The 24773-nt window shown below is 57.1% G+C and overlaps 2 protein-coding genes and 1 long non-coding RNA gene across 3 annotated transcripts in view; 2 read left to right on the top strand and 1 right to left on the bottom strand.

The window, feature by feature from the left end:
- CCZ1 (CCZ1 homolog, vacuolar protein trafficking and biogenesis associated) overlaps nt 1-7439 on the top strand; it is a 94865-nt gene extending 87426 nt beyond the window's left edge. Inside the window, exon 16 of the mRNA XM_062180854.1 lies at nt 7426-7439. The gene's annotated coding sequence lies outside the window, so the exon portion shown is untranslated. The remainder of the gene's footprint in view (nt 1-7425) is intronic.
- LOC133751005 (radial spoke head 10 homolog B2-like) overlaps nt 1194-24773 on the bottom strand; it is a 37510-nt gene continuing 13930 nt past the window's right edge. Inside the window, exons 8-19 of the mRNA XM_062180852.1 lie at nt 24445-24604; nt 23655-23776; nt 21915-22104; nt 20454-20571; nt 19644-19723; nt 19423-19571; nt 18365-18472; nt 18071-18214; nt 10866-10994; nt 9195-9285; nt 2997-3195; nt 1194-1560 (exon numbers count right to left, since the gene is read on the bottom strand). Of these exons, the coding sequence (XP_062036836.1) occupies nt 1386-1560; nt 2997-3195; nt 9195-9285; nt 10866-10994; nt 18071-18214; nt 18365-18472; nt 19423-19571; nt 19644-19723; nt 20454-20571; nt 21915-22104; nt 23655-23776; nt 24445-24604 (1665 nt within the window). The 3' untranslated portion in view covers nt 1194-1385. The remainder of the gene's footprint in view (nt 1561-2996; nt 3196-9194; nt 9286-10865; nt 10995-18070; nt 18215-18364; nt 18473-19422; nt 19572-19643; nt 19724-20453; nt 20572-21914; nt 22105-23654; nt 23777-24444; nt 24605-24773) is intronic.
- On the top strand, nt 16369-19428 carry LOC133751007 (uncharacterized). The gene is made up of 3 exons (XR_009864752.1): nt 16369-17484; nt 17612-17796; nt 18371-19428. It is a non-coding gene; the product is annotated as an uncharacterized LOC133751007 (long non-coding RNA).

Here is a 24773-nt window from a genome sequence, read left to right on the forward strand (position 1 = left end):
TCTCGAGCCCTCAACTTAAAGTGCCCAGCGCGGTCCCCGTGAAGGCATCCTCACAGGTGGGGTGACCCTGGCTGATCTGAAGCTAATTGTTTTGCTTAGGTACATCCCAGGGCCTAGGTGAAAAGCAGCCCACTGCGTGGTCTGGAGAAAGCAGGATGTCTGCAGCCCTAAGAAGTGCCTGTCTGTAGTCCCCCACCCACCCCTCGTGAGCCTGTGACCCTGGGGAGGAAGGACAAGGTGGCACTTGGCGTGCGGCGCCACGGTCTCCGCTGTCATTGCCTCTCAGCCCCAGCGCTGCTGAAGACGGAGTTCTTCCTCTCCAGCTGCACCAGACTCTGCTCCGGCACGGGGTTACCGATGGCGCCGCTGTGCCATGGCCGCACCGTGCCCAGCCTGCAGCGGGGTCAGTGTTGCTGTCGGGCTCTGGTTCCTACCTGTGCGTGTGAGCTCAGCGTTTTTAGTTCGGTGGCCTGAGCCCTCCCCCTGCTGCTGTAGCTTGGTCAGGATCGTCCTTTTCCCGGGAGTCCCTTCGGCTTCCCCATGGGTTCTGGGTTGTTTGCCAACATCTTTGCTCGTATCCCTGTCGCGGCTGTGCAGGTTGTGCTTCGGCGGCGGCACCAGGGCTCGCTGCAGCCTGACGAGACCTCCGGGGTGGCCCTCTCCTGTCTGCATCCTGGGTGGTGGTGTAACACGCCTCCCTTACGAGGGAAGCACTGCGGTGAGTTCCCCTTTGTGATCGGGTCTGACTGGGGTTGGGGGTGTGCTGGGGGCAGGCAGCGTGCGCCCCCCGGCTCCCCGGCCGGTTCCCTTTCCCCAGCTTCGTGCTGGATCGACGGCTCGCTGGGTGCCTCCTGCTCTCGTGGACGTTGTGGGCTGGGCCTTGACCTTGTAACTGGGTCAGGACTAGAAGTGTTCATTCGCCCACCCTGGCTGGCCTGCTCCTCTCCTTCCTGCTGCCTGCGGGGGCTGCTGGTGGGCGGTTTCCAGCCAGGCTGGGCAGTGCTGTGGGCATTTGAGGGAAGACCCAGAGGTGATGGCTGGGGGGTGCGGAGCTGCCACAGGCCAAGCAGCACCCAAGCTGGGGGCAGGGCACCCCTAGGAAACAGTCCAGCCCTTCACCCCTCCCCACCCCCTTCTGATCCGAGTTCTCAGCTTCTAAACCGAATCACGGGTACCACACCTTGATCGTTTGGACACATGTTTAATGCACATTCATTTACGGTTCATTTGTGTATACCTTCTGTTTAACTCAGCTTTCCAAATGCAGGCGGCTCAGCACGGCTGCCACGTGGAAGACCTGAACCCCGGTGAGCTGAGAAGGGAGCCGCGGACGGCTTCATGGTGGGGAACCGGCGGTGCTGAGCCCGCTCACGCACCGGCCCTCTTCACTTCTTCTTCTTCTTACTTGAGATGGATTTGCCGGCCTGGGACGTGGACACGTCCTCCTTGGGCGGGCTGGGCGTTTGGACGATGGACGGGGCGTCCATCGGCTCCTTGATGACAGTGATGTCAACCTCCTGGTCTTGTTTTTTTGCTTCCTCCTCTCGTAAGAGAGTCAGCCTAAAGGCAAACACAGAAAAGTGCTTTTATTTTTTCCTTCTGCCTTTTAAAAATGTATTTGAAAGGGGGAGAAAGATCAATTTCCAGCCACTGGTTTACTCCCCAAATGCCAGCAACAGTCAGGGCTGGGCCAGACTGAAGCCAGGAGCCTGGCGCTCCATCCAGGTCTCCCACGTGGGTGCAGGGCCAGCACAGGGTGTGCCTCATCAGGAAGATGAATTGGGACAGGACTGGGTCACAGCCGGCTGTTAGGCTGTGTGGAGCTGGCAGGGCGTCCTGCCTTTGCGTGGGTAACAGTGATGTCCTAGCTTGACGGCCTAAAATAAGCCGAGCGTGTACCCAGTGTGAACTGAACCGCTTCTCTCTGCAGCAGCTCAGCAGCTAGTGAGCGGCCTGGTGAAGACCTCACGGATACGACGCCGTCTCCAGGGCAGGAGTCGCCGCAGGCAAGAGCAGCGCCTACTGCACGCTCCCCGCCCCCCGGGCCTGGGCAGACAGCACCACAGTCCGGCGAGGCTTTATCGCCACCTGATAGGTGAGGAAACGGAGGCACACCGGAGGAGGACCCTGCCCAAGGTCACCGAAGGCGAGGTCACCGGGCTGGCATTGAACCCGGGCGGTCTCTGTCCCTGTGCCTCAGCCGCTGCTTCCCGGTGCCTCTCTGTGCCCGAGCGAGCCCCACGTTCTCAGGGTTGAGGGCGCCACAGTAAAAGGAACAGCTCTGACGCCCGGGTGAGGCCCCTTGCCCCATGCCCACCCCCGGGGGCCCCACAGTCTGGACCCTGTCCCAGAGCTGGCACAGGCTCCACGTGCCAGTCACGTTCCGGCCTCCTGACCTTCAGCCAGCCAGCCGTAAGCTGGGGGTGCCCGTGACCCCTGCTGGAGCTGGCAGATCTCAGGAAGGCTCAGGTGGAAAGGACACAGTGAACGGCCGGACACAGGGACCCAGGGCAGGGCCGCAGGGCCCCCACTGGAGGCACCCCTGCCCCTGCAGAGTTGGGCGCTCACCACCCTGTGGATGCCACACCCACCTTGTGGATCGTATCCTACTGGATATGATCAGTAACTGATGCCCACCCATCCCAGTACAGAGGCCGAGGGGGTGACGTGGAAGGTCCAGCCCCCCCCCCCCCGTGTGCTCCCTGGCAGCCAGCGCCATGGACGCAGTGCAGGCCCCTGCCACAGGCGTCCGCTAGCCCACGGCAGGACAGACTTCCCATTCCAGCCTCCTGGGCGTCTTGGACCTGTCTCAGGATCCAGGGAGTACAGCACCTGGCAAGCAACAGGCTTGAGACACCCGGGCAGGAGCAGAACCCGGGCAGGGATCCAGTACTCCCTTCAGCACATAGACTCCCTGGGAAGCTGGCGCGGATGCTTCTGGGGCCACAGAGAGCGAGCACGCGGAGCTCGGGGCGGGGTCTGGGCGTCACACTTACTTGGCCTCCAGTTCCTCGTCTTCGGTTTTCCTCTGCTGAGCCATCGCTGCCTCGAGCAGCCGGTTTTCCTTTATTTTCTCCTTAAGAGTTTCTTCCCGTTTGTACGCGACGAACAGGATGTTCACGAAGAAGACGTACATGTTGTTGATCCACACGTTGAGTTTTTCGTTCTGGTCACTCTTGGGCTTTTCGTATCTCTCTGCAATGGAGGCGGGTTCAGCTGCACATCAGCAGGTTTGGGGGGCCTTGCCCTGGCCCTCCATGCCAGGTGGGGGGTCCTGGGCTTCTCGCGGGTTCCTGGCACTGAGCAGGGCCAGGAGCAGGCCATGGCAGGGACCACCAACACATCCTACAGGTCTCTGACTACCCCCACCCCCACCCCCAGGCCCCACACAGCTAAGTCTTTTGGGGTTTGGAGACTGCAGGTAAAATTTCAGCAAATTAACGTTTCCGTTTCAGGAAGCAAAAACCAGCCTCTTGGCTCTTGCTTGCTTTGCCTTTCTGTTTGAATCCTGAACCAGGTAGGTAAACCTCATCCTCCTCTCGGCCTGTGCTGTCTCACGGCAGGCATGCTGGGACAGGCACTGGGGAGAGCCGGCTGGGGGGAAGAAGCTGTCGCACCCGTGTCCCCCCATCCCACCCCAGGAGTGACTTCGATGGGCCCAGCGAGGAAGGAGGGGGCGGAGCCACGATGCCAGCACCGGGTTTTCATGAGCGCGCATCCACAGGGACTCCCAGGTTCTGGAATGTGAGGAGAGTGTGGCAGCCACGTCGCAGGTGAGAACTGTACATGGGGGTGTGGGCTGGTGAGCCACTGGGATTGTGGCGCGGGCACAGTGGCTGGGAGCGTGGGACTTGAGCCGCATCACCTGGACTCAAGGCCCCGCCCAGCCACTTACTAGTTTTGTGACCTTGGCAAGTGAACAATCTCTGTGCCCTGCCGTCCCCACCTGCACAAGGAGCCATACCACCCCACCTCACAGGGAGAGGGGAGGCGAGAGGCGTCCCCACCTGCACAAGGAGCCATAACCACCCCACGTCACAGGGAAAGGAGAGGCGAGAGGCATCCCCACCTACACGTGGAGCCATAACCACCCCACCTCACAGGGAGAGGCGAGGCGAGAGGCGTCCCCACCTGCACAAGGAGCCATAACCACCCCACGTCACAGGGAGAGGAGAGGCGAGAGGCATCCCCACCTGCACGGAGGAGCCATACCACCCCACCTCACAGGGAGAGGAGAGACGTGAGGCGTCCCCACCTGCACAAGGAGCCATACCACCCCACCTCACAGGGAGAGGGGAGGCGAGAGGCGTCCCCACCTGCACAAGGAGCTAAAACCACCCCACGTCACAGGGAGAGGGGAGGCGAGAGGCGTCCCCACCTGCACAAGGAGCCATACCACCCCACCACACAGGGAGAGGGGAGGCGAGAGGCGTCCCCACCTGCACAAGGAGCCATACCACCCCACCTCACAGGGAGAGGGGAGGCGAGAGGCGTCCCCACCTGCACAAGGAGCCATACCACCCCACCACACAGGGAGAGGGGAGGCGAGAGGCGTCCCCACCTGCACAAGGAGCCATACCACCCCACCACACAGGGAGAGGGGAGGCGAGAGGCGTCCCCACCTGCACAAGGAGCCATACCACCCCACCTCACAGGGAGAGGGGAGGCGAGAGGCGTCCCCACCTGCACAAGGAGCCATACCACCCCACCACACAGGGAGAGGGGAGGCGAGAGGCGTCCCCACCTGCACAAGGAGCCATACCACCCCACCACACAGGGAGAGGCGAGGCGAGAGGCTGAAGTACACTGGCGAGTGGAAGGCCTGAGCTCCACACACATGGCCACCGCGTGCAGACAGAGCCTCCACGAGCCCTGCAGCTCCAGGGGCAGAGGGGGAGGCCGCTGGCTAACTGCAGGTGTGAAGCTTGCTCACTGCTGTGTGCGGGCCGTGCGCCGAGCACTGCGGTGACAACGCCGCACAGCCAGAGTAGACAGCGAACAAATGGGGATGCTGTGCCGTGTCCTGCATTCAGTAACACAAGGTTCTGAATGGGTATCAGTGCTTCTGTTGCACGGGTGTGCCGTCATCTTCACCGAGGGTTTCTTTTTTAAAGTTCTTACATGTTGTAAACGATGATCCACATAAAGACACAGTGCCTGTAAGCAGCGTGGTGTGCAACGGACCTCAAGAAGTGTATTGCTGCCGTATTGTTCCTCCTGCCCGAACCTTCCTGCCTGGGACCAGCACCTCCCCACGGCCCTGGTAGCCGCCATGCCACTCTGCCGTGGAGTCCACACATAGGTAAGTCCACACAGCTGTGCGTCCGTCTGCTCCTAGCCAACCACATTTAGCACGGCGTCTTTGGGTTCATCCATGTGGGCACGAATAGCAGGATGTCCTTAAGGCTTGGTGGAGCAGCCATGGTGCGTGTACAGTGCGCCTCCATCCTCGTCCCCCGTGGACGTGTATGCGACTCTGGCGTGGCTGCTGTGCACCCGGGAGTGCAGGTGCCTCTCTGACGTCGTTGCCCTGGGGTGGTGGTGGGGGTAAACCTGGAGGAGGGGTTGCTGGGTCATAAGGTCGTTCTGTTTTTAGCTTTCTAAGTGAGCCCCATCAACAATGTACAGGGATTCCCTCTCGGTACCTCACTGGAACTTGCTTTCACCTATTTGATGAAAACCACTCTTGAGGCTGGCGCTGCAGCTCACTAGGCTAATCCTCCACCTGTGGCCGGCACCCCGGGTTCTAGTCCCGGTCGGGGTGCCGGATTCTGTCCTGGTTGCTCCTCTTCCAGTCCAGCTCTCTGCTGTGGCCCGGGAGTGCAGTGGAGGATGGCCCAAGTGCTTGGGCCCTGCACCCACATGGGAGACCAGGAGGAAGCACCTGGCTCCTGGCTTTGGATCAGTGCAGCGCCGGCCATAGCAGCCACTTGGGGGGTAAACCAATGGAAGGAAGACCTTTCTCTCTGTCTCTCTTTCTCTCTAACTCTGCCTGTAAAAAATTAAAAAAAAAAAAAAAAAAAAAGAGAGAGAAAACCATTGTTGACAGGTGTGAAGCAGCGCCCTCCTGTGGTTTTCATTTGCAGTTCCCTGGTGGTTGCTGGAGCGGGCATTGTTTCCCATTTCTGTGTCTTCTGTCAACGTCTGTTCACTTCCTTTGTCCCTTTGTAAATCAGGCTATTTGGGTTTTCACTAGCGAGTTGTTGGAGTTTGTTATGTAGTTTCCATATTAACCTGTTGTCAGATACCTGGCTTCCACATATTGTATCCCAATCCATAGTTTGTTTCCCTCACTAGATAAACTTTGTAGTTTGATGTAATCCCATTGTTTGTTGTGGTTTTGTTAGTGGTTTTCTTCATGTAAGTCCTACAATTTTAAAACAAAATTTCAGGGCCAACGTTGTGGTGTAGTGGTAAAGCTGCCGCCTGTGATGCCGGCATCCCATATGGGTGCTGGTTCAAGTCCCAGTTTTTAAAGATTTATTTCAAAGGCAGGGGAGAGCAGAGATTTTCCATCTGCTAGGTCACTCCCCAAATGCCTGCAGCAGCCAGGGGTGGGCCAGGCCTAGCCGGGGCCAGGAGTTCCATCCACGTCTCTCCTATCTATGGCGGAGGCTCAAGTACCTGGGCCACCGTCTGCTTTCCTGGCACATTAGCAGGAAGTTGGGTTGGAAGCAGAGTAGCCAGGACTTAAACCAGCACTGTGACATGGGATGCAGGTGTTAGCCTGCTGTGCCACAACACATGCCCCCCCTTTAATGTTAACTATTTCACTGCGTGCTGCTGCCGGTGTATATTAAATAATTATCCTGTGGAACAGAAATTCTTGAACATTCAGAGACATTGTGATAAGCACAAGTCTGTGTATTACGGCACACGTTAAGGGAAGCTTTGTGCAGGCTTCAAACGTCTCGGGCATGAGTATTCGCTAGGGACTGAGAGTGGGTCAGGGCCCTCTCGTTCCTCTGACCACAAAGACACAGGCTGCTGGGTGTGAAGGGACTCCAGTCAGAGGGGTGGCGTCGGACGTCCTGCAGACAGAGCTGTTTCTGGTCTGCAGCCGCCCGGGAGGCCTTGACCTGGTGGAGGCCGGCCTCCAGCCGCAGCTGCAGAACCACCACCTGCACGGTGGGGACGCAGCAGGAACCGGACGTGGCCCACGTGGGACGCCGATTCCTCAGTCCCGCGTCCACCCGCCCCTTCTAACGGCTTCTGATTGAGGCTCTTTGATTCTTCTGAGTCGACAGTGGGGTTATCCATGAATCCTTTAACCCGGCAGATTGTTACGGAGTCCGTAAAATAACCTTGGCACTGCCTAGGCTCTGGAAAGGTAGCCGTGCCCACAACGCAGCCTCTGCTCTCACGACGCTTCTGTTCTAGGAGTGGGGCGCACAGGGAGAGACGGATGTTTCCAGCGTGTGCTGCCCGGGAAGGACTGCTGGGACGGCGGGCGGGGCAGGGTGAGCTCACTGCAGCTCCAGGGCACGGTTGGCGGTAGCTGGGTTGGGTTGTGTCCGCTCCATTGCCGTCAGTTTCTCAGGACGAGTTGCTGTCTGCGGATGGCCGCCTGTGCAGGCTGGATGTCAAGTCCCCCGCTCCCGCGTTCCCACCCTGCGGAGGTGGAAACACAGTGGCTTCTGCTTGGAAGCGCTGCTGTCCAGAAGCTGCTTGTCTTCCCCTGGGTGAGTCTGGCCTCTGCCTGGATGCCCTGAGATGACTGTGTGAATCGTCTCCGTGTCAGGAGGCAGTGGGGTCGGTGTTCCCGGGTCTGCACGTGCCCTTTCGTTGTGAGGTCTACAGGTGTTCACTTCTGGAGAATGTTGCTGAAGCGCAGATTTTAACGTCTGTTGTCCCATGGCTCCCGTGTTCTCTTACAGGATCCTCCACGATCTCTTGCCTTTTTATCTGTGACTTTTGAATCTTTTTTCTCATCTTTTGTTAGTTTGTTAGCTTAGATAGCTGTCTTGTTGTTTTTCCTTTCTGCATGTTGCAGCGTTCTTGCTTGATGACGAAAACAAGGTTTGACAAGGTTTCTCTGGTTGTAGTTTGGCCTGTGAGTCACATCCCGCTGTCTGGATCCTCTCTCAGTGCTCTTAGAAGCTGGATTCCTTCTCTGAACGATACAGAAGTGAGGACCTGAGGTTTGCTGGAGGTTGTGTCGGTTGGTTTTTGCTTTTAATTCCCTAGTGGCTGGGTGACATTGTCCTTTCAAATCCAGCACCCTCAGTTCTTGAAGGAGAGTATCTTCATCGTTGGTGCGTGCTGAGCCATTATTGTCTCTGACGTCTGATTCTTTTTTTTTTTTTTTTTTTTGACAGGCAGAGTGGACCGTAGAGGGAGACAGAGAGAAAGGTCTTCCTTTGCCGTTGGTTCACCCTCCAATGGCCGCCACAATAGGCGCGCTGCGGCCGGCGCACTGCGCTGTTCTGATAGCAGGAGCCAGGTGCTTCTCCTGGTCTCCCATGGGGTGCAGGGCCCAAGCACTTGGGCCATCCTCCACTGCACTCCCTGGCCACAGCAGAGAGCTGGCCTGGAAGAGGGGCAACCGGGACAGAACTGGTGCCCCTACTGGGACTAGAACCCAGTGTGCCGGCACCGCAAGGCGGAGGATTAGCCTGTTAAGCCGGCATGATTCTGAGGCTGTGTCCACACTGGCTCCGGGCCCTGAATCTATCATGTCACTCGGGCTGCGAGCTGACGTTTACAGAATGATCTTCAGGCTTAAGAAAACTCAGGACTGTGGAGAAGCTTCTGCCAAAATAAAGGCCATTTTTCATATTCTTCTTCTTGAAACCGAAGCCTTGCAAATTAGCTTTGCTGATCATTTCATGATGTCCTTAGACGTGTTGAACATGGAGGGCGAGATCAGAGAACCCAGAGCACAGCTCGCTGGGGCACTGTCTGCGGTGAGGGGACCACAGACAGGGTGGGCAAAGTAGTGAGGTGAGGGAGGACTCGTGGAGCCACCGTTCAGCCTCCGACAAGGCTGCAGGTGCACCGTTCAGACACGCAGCGCCTGTCCTGTGCTGGCTCCGAGTCTGCCGTGCCTTTACGACAGGTTGGCGAGTGCACCTCCTCCAGCCGGTTCCGGCCTCCGTACGTGAAAGGACAGTGGTCAACATTGTAGATGATGCACGTGGTTTACAGATACGGGGCCGCGGTTATGCATATTCAAGTTGTCATTAGATACTCACCATTTTCAGACAAAAACGTGAGGCCTTTTCCTGCAGATTTAAAGTTCATTTTGGAAACTTTCTCATCGCTTAGAGACCTCCTGACCTTGGGCTTTCATGTAAAACAAACAAACAAAAAAACAAAACATAAAGCAAATAATTACTTCATCATTGTGGACTAACACCAGTTGTCTACGTGGTACATGGCTAGAATACGAGGCCGTTCTCGGAGCTAATTTGACCCCTTCTAACCCTCATGAATACTGGCTTTACACCAGGAAGGAAGTGAACCGGTGTTACTGCATCTATAAAGGGCTTCCCCCCCTACAGTCTGTCATCTCCCCCAGAGCTTTTGGGAGAGTGTTTATTAAATACATTAATTATGGTGAATTGTAAAGTATTGTACTTAGATTCATATACAAGGGTACTTCAAAAAGCTCATGGGGAAATGGAATTAAAAGGTTTTATTTTGGTACGAAAATTTTGAAATCCATGCACAGAGGAATTTTCAAAAACTTCAAGGAAAATGTTTATTATGAGAAAAGTACACACGGATTTCAGTTTTCTGCACCAAAAGCAGCTTTTCCCCTATTTTTTAATTTTTGAGATAACGTATTTTTAATTTACATTATAGTCAAAGGCTTAATGTTCCACTAAGTAAAGAGTTTAACAAATTAAAAGTAAAAAAAGACCCTAGTTTAGCAGGAAAACAGGCAAAGGATATAAACAATAATCAGATTACAACACATTCAGCTTCACTTGCGTAAATTTTACAATAGTCACAAAATCATTAACACTACAGGGGTATATAATTCTGAAATTGTTTGACAGTGATTGGAAACAAAGTGTGACCAGAGCCTGTAGCAGAACTGAATCACAGGGACGCATGTATGTGTGCATGTATGTATGCGTGTGTGTTTGAGCTCCCACGTGTACGGGAGGACAGGTGGTGCTGGTCTTTCCGTGTCCGGCTCATCGCACTCAATGCGACGCCCTCCAGAAACCTATCTTTTAACTCCATTTTCCATGGGGCTCTGGCAGCCGCCTTGTCTTCGTGGCTTCAGCCCCCACGTGCCTGCTCTAACTCCCACCCTCCCGTCCCAGCCAGAACTTGTCCCTGAACCGCACGTGTTTCCAGCCGTGCCGGGTCTCAGCAGGCAGCTTGGGCCTCACACCTCCCCCACCACTGCCCCAACCACAGTCAATGGCCTCTCCAGGCTCCCTGCTTAGGCTGGAAACCTCGGGCTCCCCATGGCCGCCTCGTCCCTCTCAAACCCCACGCCCTTCTCCCCACATCAGTCTAAGTGTCCACCAGCTCCAGCCTGTTTGGATCCCACAGCTTCCTTCCTGGTGGGTCAGCAGTGAGGCTGCCCTCCCACCGGCCTCAGAGGAGGAGCCAGGGCCAGGTGCACATCGCGTCACTCGCCCCTGTGAGGGTGCGGCACACCTGCGGGACAGGTGCAAAGCCAGCTCCACTACTTCCTGGCTCAGTGACCACGGGCACAGAACTACAGGACCTGAATGAAGGTGGCGTAGCCTGAGCCGACCTGGGACATGCCTGGCGCCTGTGCAGGTCGTCTCCCCAAGGGAACGTAACGGCCAGGGGGAGGCTGTGTTTACGGCTGGGTCCCTGGCACACAGGAGGGAGGCTGTTCTCCATGGTGTATGTTCTGCGTAAGCGTGAACGCGTACCTCTGATCGCCACGGTCTGTTGCTTTCCGGCAGGAGTGCCAGCTTGGTGGAGGAGGACTTGGCGCTGCTGGAGTGAGCGGGGTCAGAGTCGTGGCTCATGACCCCACTCTGGCTCCTGTTGTGGATGCTCTGGGCGGGGCAAAGAAAGACAGCGTTGTGGTTTCCATAAGTACGGACAGACAGACAGACCCCACGTGTGGCTCCGTGCGGTCTGGTCGAGTTACAGTAGACGACACGTAAAGTGTACTGTTTGGTGAGGGAAGAGGAGAGGGGGGACGAGAGAGAAGGAGCAATCAGTCAATCCCATCCAGCTGGATCAAAGCTGGGAGCCAGGGGCCCATTCCAGGTCTACTACGTGGGTAGCAGGAACCAAGCAGCTGGACGTGGGTATCAGACCCAGGCACTAACACAGGACTCACTGCTTCACGGCCAGGCAGATGCCAGCCCGTTTGACGAGTTCTGGCGCACGTGGTAAACGTGCCTGTCGCCCCCCAGTTTCCTTGTGCCCCTGGAAATCCCATCCCCAGGCAACCAATGATTGCCATCACTGGAGAGGACTTTACGCTTTGTAGAATTTGGTATACATGGAGTCACACAGTGTGCACCTTTTTCTGGTCTGGATTCTTTGACCTCGCATCGTTATGTTGGAATCCATCTGTGCTGTGACGTATCGTGCCTGCCTTTCTCGGGTGCATAAACAGATGTTTTTCTGGGTGGGCTGTCTGGATCTGCCTACTGCTCTTGTTCTATGACCCCGGCGTTTCCCGTACACAGGGAGAATCAAGAAGGGCTCTGCCGCTGTCGTCATTTAGGTCAAGCGTGAAGCGCGTCCTTCGTCTCCTGTGTGCTTACTGATCTCTCTGCTGCCAGTGTCCGAGTCCCTGACCGCGGACGGTTTTTCCTGTCTCTCCTGTCAGTTCCCACCTGTATTCTGAAGCCCACAACGGGTGCACCTGTGCAGGATTCTGTTAACTGACCCCGTCACCCTGAAATAGCACTGTTCCTGGTAACCCTTACTCTGAAGCTGACGCACCGGCCCCAGCTTCCCTGCAGCAGTGCAGCTGGCACGTCGCCTCCCCACGGCTGTCCTCCAGCGGAGTTTCTTGTGGACAGGTCTGCCTGTCACCGGCCACATTAAAGCGACGCCTGCGCCTCGCTGTTAGTGTGCCTGCTTCCTTCTTCCCCACCTTCTCTGGGATTGCGTAGTTTTGCTAATTCCACTTCATAGCCTTTATTGGCTTAGGAACCTTAGCTCTTGGTTTTGGCCACACTCACTGGTATCTAATGCTGTGCAGTGCGTGTCTCTACCTGGCCCAGTCTGCCTGCAGGGACGGTGCCCTGGCTTCAGTGTGCAAACCACAAAGCACCATCCTCCCTTCCTCTTCCAGCCTTGGACTGCTGTTCTGCCTCACATACCGTAAACCTCATGAACACTTACACAGTGGGTTTTTGGTTTTTTAAGATTTATTTATTTATTTGAAAGCAGAGTCACAGGGAGGAGAGGCAGAGAGAGAGAGAGACATTCCATCTGCTGGTTCACTCCCCAAAGTGCTTAAACGGCCGGAACTGGACCCATCAGGAGCCAGGAGCTTCTTCCAGGTCTCCCACACGGGTGCAGGGGCCCAAGGAGTTGGGCCATCTTCTACTGCTTTCCCAGGCCACAGCAGAGAGCTGGATTGGACATGGAGCAGCCGGGACTGGAACCGGTGCCCATAGGGGATGCCAGCACTGCAGGCGGTGGCTTTACCCGCTACGACACAGTGCTGGCCCTGGAACTGTACCTGTTAAATACCGACTTCCCCCAGCCCGGGAAACTGGCATTCTACCTCCCATCTCGGAGCAGTCACCGCCTGGCCTAAGTGGAATCACAGCGTGTTATCCTGCCGTGACTGGCTTATCTCACTGAGCATGATGTCCTCAGGGGTCACCTACCTGTGGCACCTGTCCACATTCCTCCCTTCTGAAGGCTGGAAACATCCGTTCTGTGTAGGCGGCTTGTGCTGCGTGCACGTCCCGGCTGTGTGGGATCATCAGTGTGCCGAGACGCGGCCTGCAGCCCGTGAGGTCCTAGCCCGGAAGTGGAACTGCTGCTTCTCACAGTGGTTCTCCATCCGACATTCCCACCAGCAGCACACACTGGGCCGGGCCTCACAGCCGCGCCAACACTCGTGATTGATTTTGGGTCTAAAGCGGTATCTCACGGGGGCTCTGACTTACGTAGCGGCTTGCATTGTCTCCAGCCACACACTGATCGTGTCACTTGATGCACAGGAGTTTTCAGAGGAGAGAGCGTATCTGTTAACTTTGGTTTTTCCAATCAATCTATTGATAATGTCCTTGGAGCCATAGTTCTTAATTTTCTGAAGGTCAAGTTTGCCCCTTATTTTGTTGGTTGCGCCTTTGGCATCGCAGCCAGAAATGACTGCCAAATCCAGTGCCGTGAAGCTTCTTCCCGTTTCCTTCTGAGAGTTTTACAGTTGCAGCTGCTGTCCACGTCTCTGACACATTTGGAGTTAAGCCTTCTGCCTGTGAATATCCAGTTTTCCCAGAATCCCTTATGGGAAAGCCTGCCCCTCCCCAGTGAACGGTTGGTCCTGGCAGCACGGAGTCAGCCCTGGGCCTTGACGCTGCAGCACGGTGCGTCACTTGGTGGTGGTGACACTGGCGAGCACGGGCCCGCCAGGCTGCAGTTACAACTGTGTGGGCACAGAATCCTCGACAGGGACTTGAAGGCTGGGGTTGCCGTGTCTGTACTGGTGTGCGGTACTCTTACCCACGAGTTCAGTTTGCTCTCTACCACGGGACAGTACTGCGTGCTGCAACAGCAGGCCTCACAGGCACACACAGACACACATCCACACACCTCGTGTCCCCTCGCCCCGTCCCATCGAGAGGCCACGCAGGAGTGTGTTCAGTGACGATTGTGCGAAGAAGCAACCAATGACGCACTTCTCGGAATGCAGGCCCATCGGTAAGTGACATGTGACTGCATATGCGAGGGCTTATTTCTGGGGTCGCCATTCTGTTCCACTGGTCTGTGTTTGTCTTCATGCTGGTACAGAGTTATAGACAGTGAGAGAGACAGACAGAAAGGTCTTCCCTCTGTTGGTTCACCCCCAAAATGGCCACTACGGCCAGCGCTGCGCCGCGCCGATCCAAAGCCAGGAGCCAGGTGCTTCTTCCTGGGTCTCCCAAGCACTTGGGCCATCCTCCACTGCCCTCCAGGGCCACAGCAGAGAGCTGGACTGGAAGAGGAGCAACTGGGACAGAACCAGCACCTCAACTGGGACTAGAACCTGGGGTGCCGGCGCCACAGGTGGAGGATTAGCCTATTGAGCTGTGGTGCTGGCCCCTTTTTTTTCCCTCCCTTCTGTGTCTGCTTCATGTTACTAGGTGCACAGTTACTAGATCTTCTTGCTGTACTGGGCTGTATGTAATGTTCTTTGTCTTTTGTGACCTTTTGTGATACAAAGTTTACTTTGCCTGATATTAATACAGTCACCCCTGTTCTTTTTTGGTTACTAGTTTTGATGTGGACAGCTTCTGTATCCGTTCCCTTTCATCCTGTTTCTGTCTCTGCAGCTAAAGTAATTCTCTTGTAGGCAGCATTTAGTTAGATCGACGTTTTTAAGCTGCTGTGCCAACACTCCCCCCCCCTTTTTTTTTTGGTAGGTGGGAGGGTCTCATTTCTTATTTCTAGCTGATACGTGGTATTGAATGTATCCATGCGTTGTTTTAGCACACGTATTGAGGATATGAGGGATACTCAGAAGTTCACAATGCAGCACCAGTGTTGTGGGATGGCAGGTAAAGCCACCGCCTGCAGTGCCAGCATCCCATGTGGGCTGGTGTTTTCATTTCTCTTTTATATTAAGTCTCATTTATTTCTGCTCTTTATTATTAATTCTTTACTAATTTGGGGTTTGGTTTGTTACCTTTTTCCAAAGATTTACTTATTTTGAAAGAGTTGGAGGGAGAAATAGTAGAGAGATCTTCCATCTCTAGTTCACTCCTCAGATGGCCACACGGCCAGGCCCAGGCCCACAACAGGAGCCAGGAGCTTCTTTCAGGTCTCACATGGGTGCAGGGGCTCAAGCACTTGGGCCATCTTCCGCTACTTTCCCAGGTGCATTAGCAGGGACCTGGATTGGAAGTGGAACAGCTGGGGCATGAACTGGTGCCTATATGGGATGCTGGAGCCACAGGTGGTGGCTTTACCTGTTACGGCACTGTGCCTGCCCTGTTCTTTAAAAAAATAATAATAATAATATTTATTTATTTGAAAGGCAGAATTGCACAGAGAGGTCTTCCGTCCACTGGTTCACTCCCTGGATGGCCACAACAGCCAGAACTGGGCCTATCTGAAGCCAGGAGCCAGGAGATTCTTCTGGGTCTCCCATGCAGGTGCAGGGGCCCAGGGACTTGGTCCATCTTCTACTGCTTTCCCAGGCCATAGCAGAGAGCTGGATTGGAAGTGGCGCAGCCAGGACTCAGTGGGTAAGCTTCACCCACTACGCCACAGTGCCAGTCCCCCAGTTCTTATTCTTCCAGACCCTTGAGGTACATGGAGATCTTTCTGCTTTTCTGATGTAGGTGTGGATGGTTATAAATGTCCCTTTTCGCAAAGTTTTGGCTGTATCTCATAGATCTTTTTTAAAAAATATATACATTTATTTATTTGAAAGTCAGTGTTACACAAAGGAGAGGCAAGAAGACAGAGAGAGGTCTTCCATCTGCTGGTTCAATTCCCCAGTTGGCCGCAACAGCCAGAGCTGTGCTGATCAGGAGCCAGGAGCTTCCTCCAGGTCTTCCTATGTGAGTGCAGGGGCCCAAGGGCTTGGGCCATCTTCTACTGCTTTCCCAGGTCACAGCAGAGAGCTGGATCAGAAGGTGAGCAGCTGGGACTAGAACCGGTGCCCATATGGGATGCCGGCACTGCAGGATTGGTGCTTAACACGCTGTGCCACAATGCTGGCCCTCACAGGTCTCAATAGGTTATGTTTCCACTTCCGGGCCTCGCACACCATCGGCCAGGACTCAGTCACCTGAGCCGTTAGCTCGGCCGCTCAGGGCCAGCACTGGCCGGAAGTGGAGTCAGGAGCCAGTGCTAGACTGACACAGCCTCTACCTGCAGGACTAAACTTCGCCTGCCTCTTGATTTCCTTCTCCGTCCACTGGCTTCAGCAGTAAGCTGTTTAATTTTCACGCATGTCTGGGGTTTACATTGGTTTCTAGTTACTGACTGCTAGCTTTATTGCACTGTGGCTGGAAAACATACTCATTCTGATCTCAAATCCTTAACAGTGTTGTTGGCTTGGAAGGCAGACAGAGCGCCCATCCGCCGGTTCACGCCCCAGATGCCTGCCGCAGCCAGGGTGGGCCCGATGGGAGCCAGGAGCTAGAACAGCCCAGGTCTCCGACGCGGCTTGCAGGGGCCCAGCCACTTGAGGCATCAGTGGCCGGGAAGCTGGGACTTGAACCAGGCAGAGTCTGATGGAGCTTGTGGGCGTCTGGTGCCGTGCGTGAACCACCACACCACAGGCCTGCCCGCCTCTCAGTCTTCTACCAGGCCAAGACGTTTTGTGCCCTAGTTTACGTGGTGGTATCCTGGAGAACGTTCCAGGTGCTGTTGAGAACAGTTTATATTCTGCAGGCGGCGGCTTTCCCCGTTAAGCCACAGCGCCGGCCCCGATAAATGTTCTGACAGTGTTAAGTCCCGCTCATCAAGGGTGCAGGTTAATTCTGTCGCCTTAAGGATTTTCTGTGCACTGGTGAAAGTGTAACTGTGTTGGATACATCCTCTTCCCCTGGTGGTGCTCTGGTGGACAAGCTATCTGCTGAGCTCGTGAAATAAAGCTCGCCTGTGAATCCCGGACAGCGGCCTTGGAAGGCAGCGGAAGTTGCTGCTGTCACAGGGTGCAGAGGGGCACAGTACGCGCGGGCCCCGGGCTGAGCAGGCCGCACCGTGGTTCACGGAACGCTCCCAGTCTCAGCACAATGCGTGGCCTCCTTCAGGTCCCAGCCACGTGCGTTGTAGCTGCCTCGTTGTGCAGAACATCCTGTTGGGCCCAGCGCGTGCTGAACTCATCGGGCTCTGGCACCCACGTGCGTCCAGTCCTGAGTTGCTGGTAGCCACGTCCTCTGCGGCACAGCCTCCCTTTTGTACTCCTCAGACGCCCCGGACCACCCTGACCGAGCACCACCACCCAGGTCAGCCTCCGTCCTCGGTTCAGCACTATTGACAAGGACCAGACTTTGCTAACAGGCCACCTGCTACCAACTGAACAGGACTCTCCGTCTGCCTTTATTTCTGGGTGCTGTGCTACTGGGTTTCTGTGATGCTCGTCTCTGCGGGCTGGACTGACCGCTGTCTGGCTCTGCGGTGACCTGTCCTGTCTCTGAGAGCTTGCTCTCCCTCTGCAGCACTGCACACCCCTGCTGCCGGACTCGTGTGTGACATCGAAGGACAGCCACTCCCTCAGAGAAGAGCCCAGGACCAGGCTCTCGGACGACTCGGCAAAGCCATCAGCCACCTGGTGACCTGGTGGGTACACGAAGCTCTCGGCTTCCCCACGAGGAATCCAAGGGGCTCCTGGTGAGGGACGCTTCTCGGACAAAGGTAAGCAAGCAGCTCCCTCATCCGAGTGTCTGTGGCCGTGGGGCTCAGGAGCCTCAAGGCAGTGTCAGGGCTCAGGCGAGCCCACTCACTGGGAACGCAAATCAACAAAAATTTTCAATTGTCCTAGAGCCTGGATCCTTCATAAGTTGCCAACCCTTCGCCTGCTCCACCAAGGCCTCGGGCTTCCAGTCTGTGCATACGGGCAAGCGCTGCCCTCCAGGCCCTGACTGTACTTCCTGGGCACTCAGCTCGGATCTGGGACCCGGCCTTCACTCCCACCAACGCTCGGTACACACAGCGAAGCGGCTCACGGTAAGACATCCCCGCTACAGTCCAGTGCTCCGCCCCGCACGTCTGTGTGCCCTCGACCTCCGCCCTGCACGTCTGTGTGCCCTTGACCCTCACGACACCTCCCACTCCCGGGGCCAGGAGTCTGCTCCCTGGATCCTGACGGGGAAGTGCGCGTCCCATAACTTACAAAAGAAACCCAACACACTTCTTTCAAAATGGGGAAAATACAAAAGCCTAACATAGTTTTTATGAAGCCCATTCCTTGCTGTGTGAATCCCAAGACATTATTTGTTACCTGATTGACTACTATCTGGAGAGTTCCATCTTTGTTTCCACACAAATCATCGTAGGAGACGTTTAAGTAGGATCTGCTCATTCGTTCAGTAACACAGCTCAGTGCAAAGCTCAAGAGAGCTTCAAAGAATTCCAGGAAAACCAGCTGAAACAGAGGAGAACAGAGGGGTTGGTTTCTTAGTCACTGTTCCCTGAGTAGCCTTCTAAGACTAATCGCTGCCGCAGTCGAGGGCGGGTGTGTGCTTTTGGGTCTTTGGGTTCGCACCCCTGGTGACCCCGACCCCTGTTCACAAACCTCAAGTTCCAGGTTGCTGTCAATCCCGTCATGGATGACAGGGTTATCCTCTGCCAGCACCTCCACGAACCTGGTTGCCGTGAGTTCCTTGTTTATCATCTTGAAGTCCTGTGGGAGAGTTGAGATCACTGTCTCTACTTAGATAGCTGCACACTTCATGTTCGCACCTGTCCACAGGAGACTTGAAGAAAATGTGCCAGAAAAAGCATCTTAAAAACTGATAGTTCTGCAAAGCATTCTGGGCCGGCACTCTCTCCCTTCCTAAGCAGCAGCCAGGTTCCCTGGTATTTGTTTTTTGGCATCAACAGAGAAGTGGGGGAGCAGGTGACCCAGGTGTGCAATGCCCTCCCGGTGCCAGAGGCGAGGACGGCTGTGTTCAGGTTTCCAGAGGAAGGCGCATGGGAGACGTCCCGGCCAGGGGCCACGCTGACTGCGTGAAGCCACACAGCGTATAAGTGCCCAGAACCACCCGCGGCCCTGGCACAGCACAAAACACCTGGATCTTGCATGGCCGAGGCTCTCTCACTGCCTCTACACCAGAGGAACCCTGGCGCGGAGCCGCAGTCTGAGCCAGGGTGGCTGGCCGTACTCCGAGGGATGGAAGGGGGAGAGTGAACGACAGAGACAGCGGGGTAAGACCCCAGCCCCAATTCACGTGCTAAAAAACCGCGTTTGCTGTCAGTTTTCGGCGTTAATCTTCCATCCTTTCGGTTTTACCACTTCCAATGCCATAAGTGCAAGTTACAGGTGTCACGGAACAAAACTGCCCATGATCACTAGACCTCGTGTCAATAAGGCGTGGCTGTTTTTCAAACCAGGGTAACCTTTAAGTCACTTTTTTGATGAGCAGTCGTTTCTAGAAATGACTTTCATTCACCCTCCCGTCTTCCTCCTGCTGGCCAAGTCTGCACGGGGGATGGCGGCGGGGGCCAGCGCCTCTCCCCTGCCGGGAGACCCGGGACACGCAGAGCGGCCGTGAGACTTCCCCCGGTCCTTCTCCTCGTGGTGTGTGTGACAGCGAGAACGTTTCCTTTCCTAACTCAGCCCCGGAGCCCCACCTTGAGCATCCAGAGGAAGTGCCGCACGCTCATGGTCAGCTCGTGGGGCGGGGCGGCGCCGGGCCGGCAGTAGGCCACGTAGATCTCCCAGCACTTATCGATGTAGTTCATCGAGTACAGCGTCCGCTGCTGCTCACTGAACAGATTGCCTGGAGGGAAAACGAGAATCACCCAGACTGGGACGGGGGCTGGCCACCGACGGCCGTGCCCTGGGAGCTCACCTTTGACCTGGCAGGCGTTCGGGTGGATGTTCTCGGTCATCAGCCGGGTGAAGCACAGGAAGAGCGAGGGGCTTCTGTTCCTGCGAGCAGACGGTGGCGTCAGCCTCCCGCCAGGCCGCGGCGCCCGAGTCCCCGCTCCCCGGGGAACTTTGCTCTAACAGAGCGCGTAGACAGAACAGCAAGTGCACAGCAGGAGGACCTGGCAGCCCCCTCTTCCATCAGGGATCGCTGGATCCGTGTCTCAGCCCCCTGCTAGGGCATGAGCGAAGGGCACAGCGCCTCCCCGGCATTCGTCCCCAAATCCACGACCTCGGTGTGACCCAAACTCATGGGACACGTGACCGCATCACAGACCAGTGTGTCGTGAAAGACAAAGTCCAGGACACCGTCACGGATGGAGGAGCCGGGGCTCACGGCACAGTGCACAGTGCGGCGTGCGGCCCTGGACAAACGTGCCAGGGCTGTGGGAGACGAGCTGGCCCGAGGGTGTGCAGGAGCTCTGGGGCTACCCTGGCAACACCCCGTGGGTCCAAAATCACTTCAGAATCAGCTCCTTGAGAGGCCTGCGTATATCACTTTTGCTTTCAGGAAACAGGGAAGTCCCACCTAAGCGGGGGGAGCTGGCTGTGACCCGGGAGCCGTCACCAGTACCGAGAGGACTCCGGTGTCAAGGGTTTCCCACGTGCTAAGCGGGAGCTCAGGGTCGGCCAGCGTCTATGGAGAGGGAGAGGCCGAAGCGAAGGCGCTGCGGGAAGGAAGCCGCCCCAGGGCCCGGGGGAACCGCCCGCCGCCCGCCACCCGCATACTCACTGGTACTCTCGGTGGTGAATGTGGTAGGCCAGCTGCAGCAGGTAGTTCAGGAAGGCCCTCAGGAGAATCGTCCTGAACGGAGAATGGATTTCTTCAAACGGTATGTCGTCGTTGTTGGCTGAAATCCCAACAGCAGGGAGCCGCTTAGTATCTTCTAGAACCTACCCTTGTTTGCTCCTGGCACACAATTCAAGGAACAGAATATGCTAGGGTGCTCACTTCCTGGAGCAGCCAACGAAGGGTTAAGTACCACGTGAACAGTTTGAGGACAGGAAACCTGACCGGTCCCAGGGTTTTGGAGGGGTCTGGGCCGCAGTCGATCAATGCTGCTGATTCTAAATGGACCCTGAGTCATTTTCAAGCACTTAAGTTGGTGGGAAGTGGGTATCTAAAAAATTCAACATGTTGGGGCCAGTGCTGTGGCACAGCGGGTTAACGCCCTGGCCTGAAGTGCTGGCATCCCATATGGGTGCCGGTTCGAGACCCGGCTACCCCATTTCCGATCCAGCTCTCTGCTATGGCCTGGGAAAGCAGTGGAAGATGGCCCAAGTGCTTGGGCCCCTTCACCCACATGGGAGACCTGGAGGAAGCTCTTGGCTGCCGGCTTCAGGTTGGCACAGCTCCAGCCTTGCGGCCAGTTGGGGAGTGAACCATCGGATGGAAGACCTCTCTCTCTCTGCTTCTCCGCTCTCTGTGTAACTCTTTCAAATAAATCTTTAAAAAAAATTAAACAATTTAAAAGTAGATGATTTGAGGTTTTCTGTTCTGCTTCCCAGAATTCAGGTGAGAGGACTAAAACCTTCCAAGTTGTTTTTTAAAAGATTTAGTTATTATTTGAAAGGCAGAGTTAGACAGAGGCAGAAAGAGACCTCTCCCATCCTCTGGTTCACTCCCCAAATGGCCACAACGATTTTAAGATTTATTATTTTGGGGCCGGTGTTGTGGCATAGTGGGTTAAGCCGCCACCTACAGCACCAGCATCCCATATGGGTGACAGTTCAAGTCCCACCTGCTCTACTTCCAATCCGGCTCCCTACTAATGCACCTGGGAAGGCAGCGGAAGACGGCCCAGTGCTCGAGCTCCTGCACACATGTAGGCAACCTGGAAGATGCTCCAGGCTTCAGACTGGCCCAGTCCTAGCAACTGCAGCCCTCTGGGGAGTGAACCAGCGGATGGAAGATTCTCATTCTGTCTCTCTCCCCCCACTTTTCAAATAAAATGAAAACACATGTGAAGGCCAAGAGGACAGGCAGCGGCCAGCGTTGAGAGCCGGGCTGTGGACGTCCCACGTGCCTGCTGTGGTGTCACGAGACCACCACGGAGCAGACCCCACCCCGAAGGCTGGGGCACCTCCCCCAGCACCTGCCTGCCCCGGCCTCGGGGCTTCCTGGCAGGTTTCCAGGCAGCCCTGTGTCAGCGCCGCCTCTAAGCCCAGGAGGTGAGGGGCCCGAGGTTCTCACCACTCAGTATCCTGTCCATGTCGGCAAGAGTGATCCCGTGGTGATGGAATCTGCAGTCTTTCAGGAACCGCCAGAAGTGGAGCTTGGTCATGAGGAAGGTGTTGTCCAGCGAGTGGTCGCAGCCCAGGCTGCTGTAGAAGCTGTAGATCCGCCGCAGCTCTGTGATGTTCCTCAGGACAGCGTATTCCACCTGCGGAGGACCAGGCCTGCTGCGCGACACCTGTCTGCGCGGGTACCCTGCGCAGGAACCGCACTGGCCTCCACGGCAGGGCTCAGCCTGCTGACCCCGGGTCAGTGAGAGGCAGCGTCTAACCGGAGGGGAAGAAAGGAGAGAATGTGGAGGACGGGGCGCCTTGCCCGGCGCTGTGGGACAGCACCCGTCTCTGCGGCAGCAACAAACCTGCTGCCCACACACCTCACGGCCACCGATGCACAAGCCGTGACAAGCTGCACCAAGTCCAGCAGTGCACAAGAGCCTGGGCTGCAGGGGCTGCTCTGAGGGGCCGCCACGGCAGCGGGACAGTTAAGCCACCGCCCACAGCCCCGGCATCCCAGACGGGCGCCAGCCCAAGTCCTAGCTCTTCCACTTCCGATCCAACTCCCTGCTCACGTGCCCGGGCAGAGCAGTGGAAGACGACCCAAGTGCTTGGGCCCCTGCCACCCACATGGGAGACTCAGAGGAAGCTCCAGCCTCCTGGCTGTGGTCTGGCCCAGCCCTGGCCGTTGTGGCCATTTGGGGAGTGAACCACAGAAGGAAGACCCCTGTCTCTGTGACACTGCCTTTCAGATGAGGGAGGGGAGGTCAGGCAGTGGGTCACCGCTCTAGACATAAAGGGAAAAGTTGCATGAAATCAATGTCCTGGATGAGACGGAACGTCCGTTTCCGACAGGCACTCTGCGCCTGGAAAGAGAGCACATCCCGAGGCTACCACGTGACAGGCGTGGGGTCCACCCCACAGCTCCGGCTGCCACGTGACAGGCGCGGGGTCCACCCCAGAGCTCCGGCTGCCACGTGACAGGCACGGGCTCCACCCCAGAGCTCCGGCAGCCACGTGACAGGCACAGGCTCCACCCCACAGCTCTGGCCTCCACGTGACAGGCGCGGGGTCCACCCCAGAGCTCCGGCCGCCACGTGACAGGAGCAGAGTCCACCCCAGAGCTCTAGGTGCCATGTGACAGGCGCGGGGTCCACCCCACAGCTCCGGCCGCCACGTGACAGGCGCGGGGTCCACCCAACGAGCTCCAGGCGCCACGTGACAGGCACGAGGTCCACCCCACAGCTCCGGGCTGAAGGCTGCAAGTCTGGACTTGGCACCGCTCGTGAAAGCGAGATGAAGGTTCATGAGACCCAGGGTCTCCCCGCCCAGCTCCTGCTTTCACTCCGATGATTCCACGTCCACGAAACAGAGGGAGGGGCCGAGAGTGAGGCTGGCCCGCAAGACCCTGCGTCCCAGAGATGTGGAATTCAGCTGTCACCCCACTGTTCTGAGGGCCTCACAGGTGCCGGTCACACAAAGCTGTGTCCCGTGCACCCGTGAGCCCCAGACAGCCGTGCGTGGGGCCGCACAGCAGACCGAGCGCGGGAGGAAGGCTGCGCGGCCTCGGCCTTCAGAGCTGTCTGAGTGTGGGGGTGCGTGGGGCTGCCACGCCCCGACAGGACCCCAGAAGGCAGGCGCCCGTCACCCCACACAGGACCCCCGCGGCGCCCGGCCTCTCGGGGCTGTGGCGGGAGGCTCCTACCTGCCGCCTCTCCTCGGGCTGCTCCTTCTTCGGGTACTTGTTCAGCAGCAGGCTGATGCTGAGCTCCACGCTCGAGCCCAGCACGGAGTGACTCTCGCTGCCGTCCAGCTTCCTGATGATTTCTGGCGGGTGAGGGCACACGGGGGCGGGCGTCCTCGTGAGGAGCGAGGTGACAGGGCCAGCGACCCGCGACAGCCACGTCCCACCAGCTCGTGACCCAGGGGCCGGCGCTGTGGCGGCACGGGCTAAGCCACTGCCTGCAGCACTGGTGCCCCTCATAGGTGTCCCGGCTGCTGTCGCTTCCAATCCAGCCCCCTGCTGAAGCACCCGGGGCAGCAGGGGAAGACGGCCACGTGCTGGGGCCCCTGCACCCGCGTGGGAGACCTGCACGGAGCTCCTGGGTTCGCCCAGCCGTGGCCATCGTGGCCTTTTGGGGAGTGAATCGGCAGATGGGAGATCTCTCTCTAACTCTGCCTCTCAAATCTTTAATAAAACAAAAAAGACTCAGAAGCAGAGGCATTAGGGGTATTTGCAAGTTGGACTCCATGGATTAAAAAAGTAATTTGTTTTCTTTCTTTTTCAAAGCAATTGAAAAAGGGAGGGGCCGAGGGTGGGGCTGGCCAGCAAGCTGGAGCCATCACCGGCTGCGGCCTCCAGGTGCACCTGAGCAGGAGGCAGGGGAAGTAGACCGGGACTTGACCCCAGGGCCCCTGGTCAAGGACGCAGCCACGCCGAATGCCGCCACCACCACCACCACCACCACCGCCCTGCACCGGGGGCAGGCTCCTACCCGCGCTGAGGGAGGACCGGCTCCGCCTGCACCTCACGGTGGCCTCCGAGGGCAGCTCGGGGCCACTCAGGATGTCGGCCTCGCGCTCGGCGAAGTGGGCGATGTGGTCGCTGTGGAACAGGCCCTCGTACACGCGCCCATTCTTGAACGTCAGCCGGCCCTGCGCACAGGAAGGCGAGCGCTTGCAGCAGCGGGCGGCGCTCCCGGGACCCCAGGGCGGCAGGGCGCTGGCCTTGTCAAGGGCTCGGAGCTTCCGGCTGCTGTGTTCCGAAGCCTCGGCTTCCCCTACGCATAGGCAACTCCCGCAGCGGCCGTGGCAAAAGGGCACT

This window comes from Lepus europaeus, chromosome 21, assembly GCF_033115175.1.
Source record: "Lepus europaeus isolate LE1 chromosome 21, mLepTim1.pri, whole genome shotgun sequence".
NCBI lineage: Eukaryota > Metazoa > Chordata > Mammalia > Lagomorpha > Leporidae > Lepus > Lepus europaeus.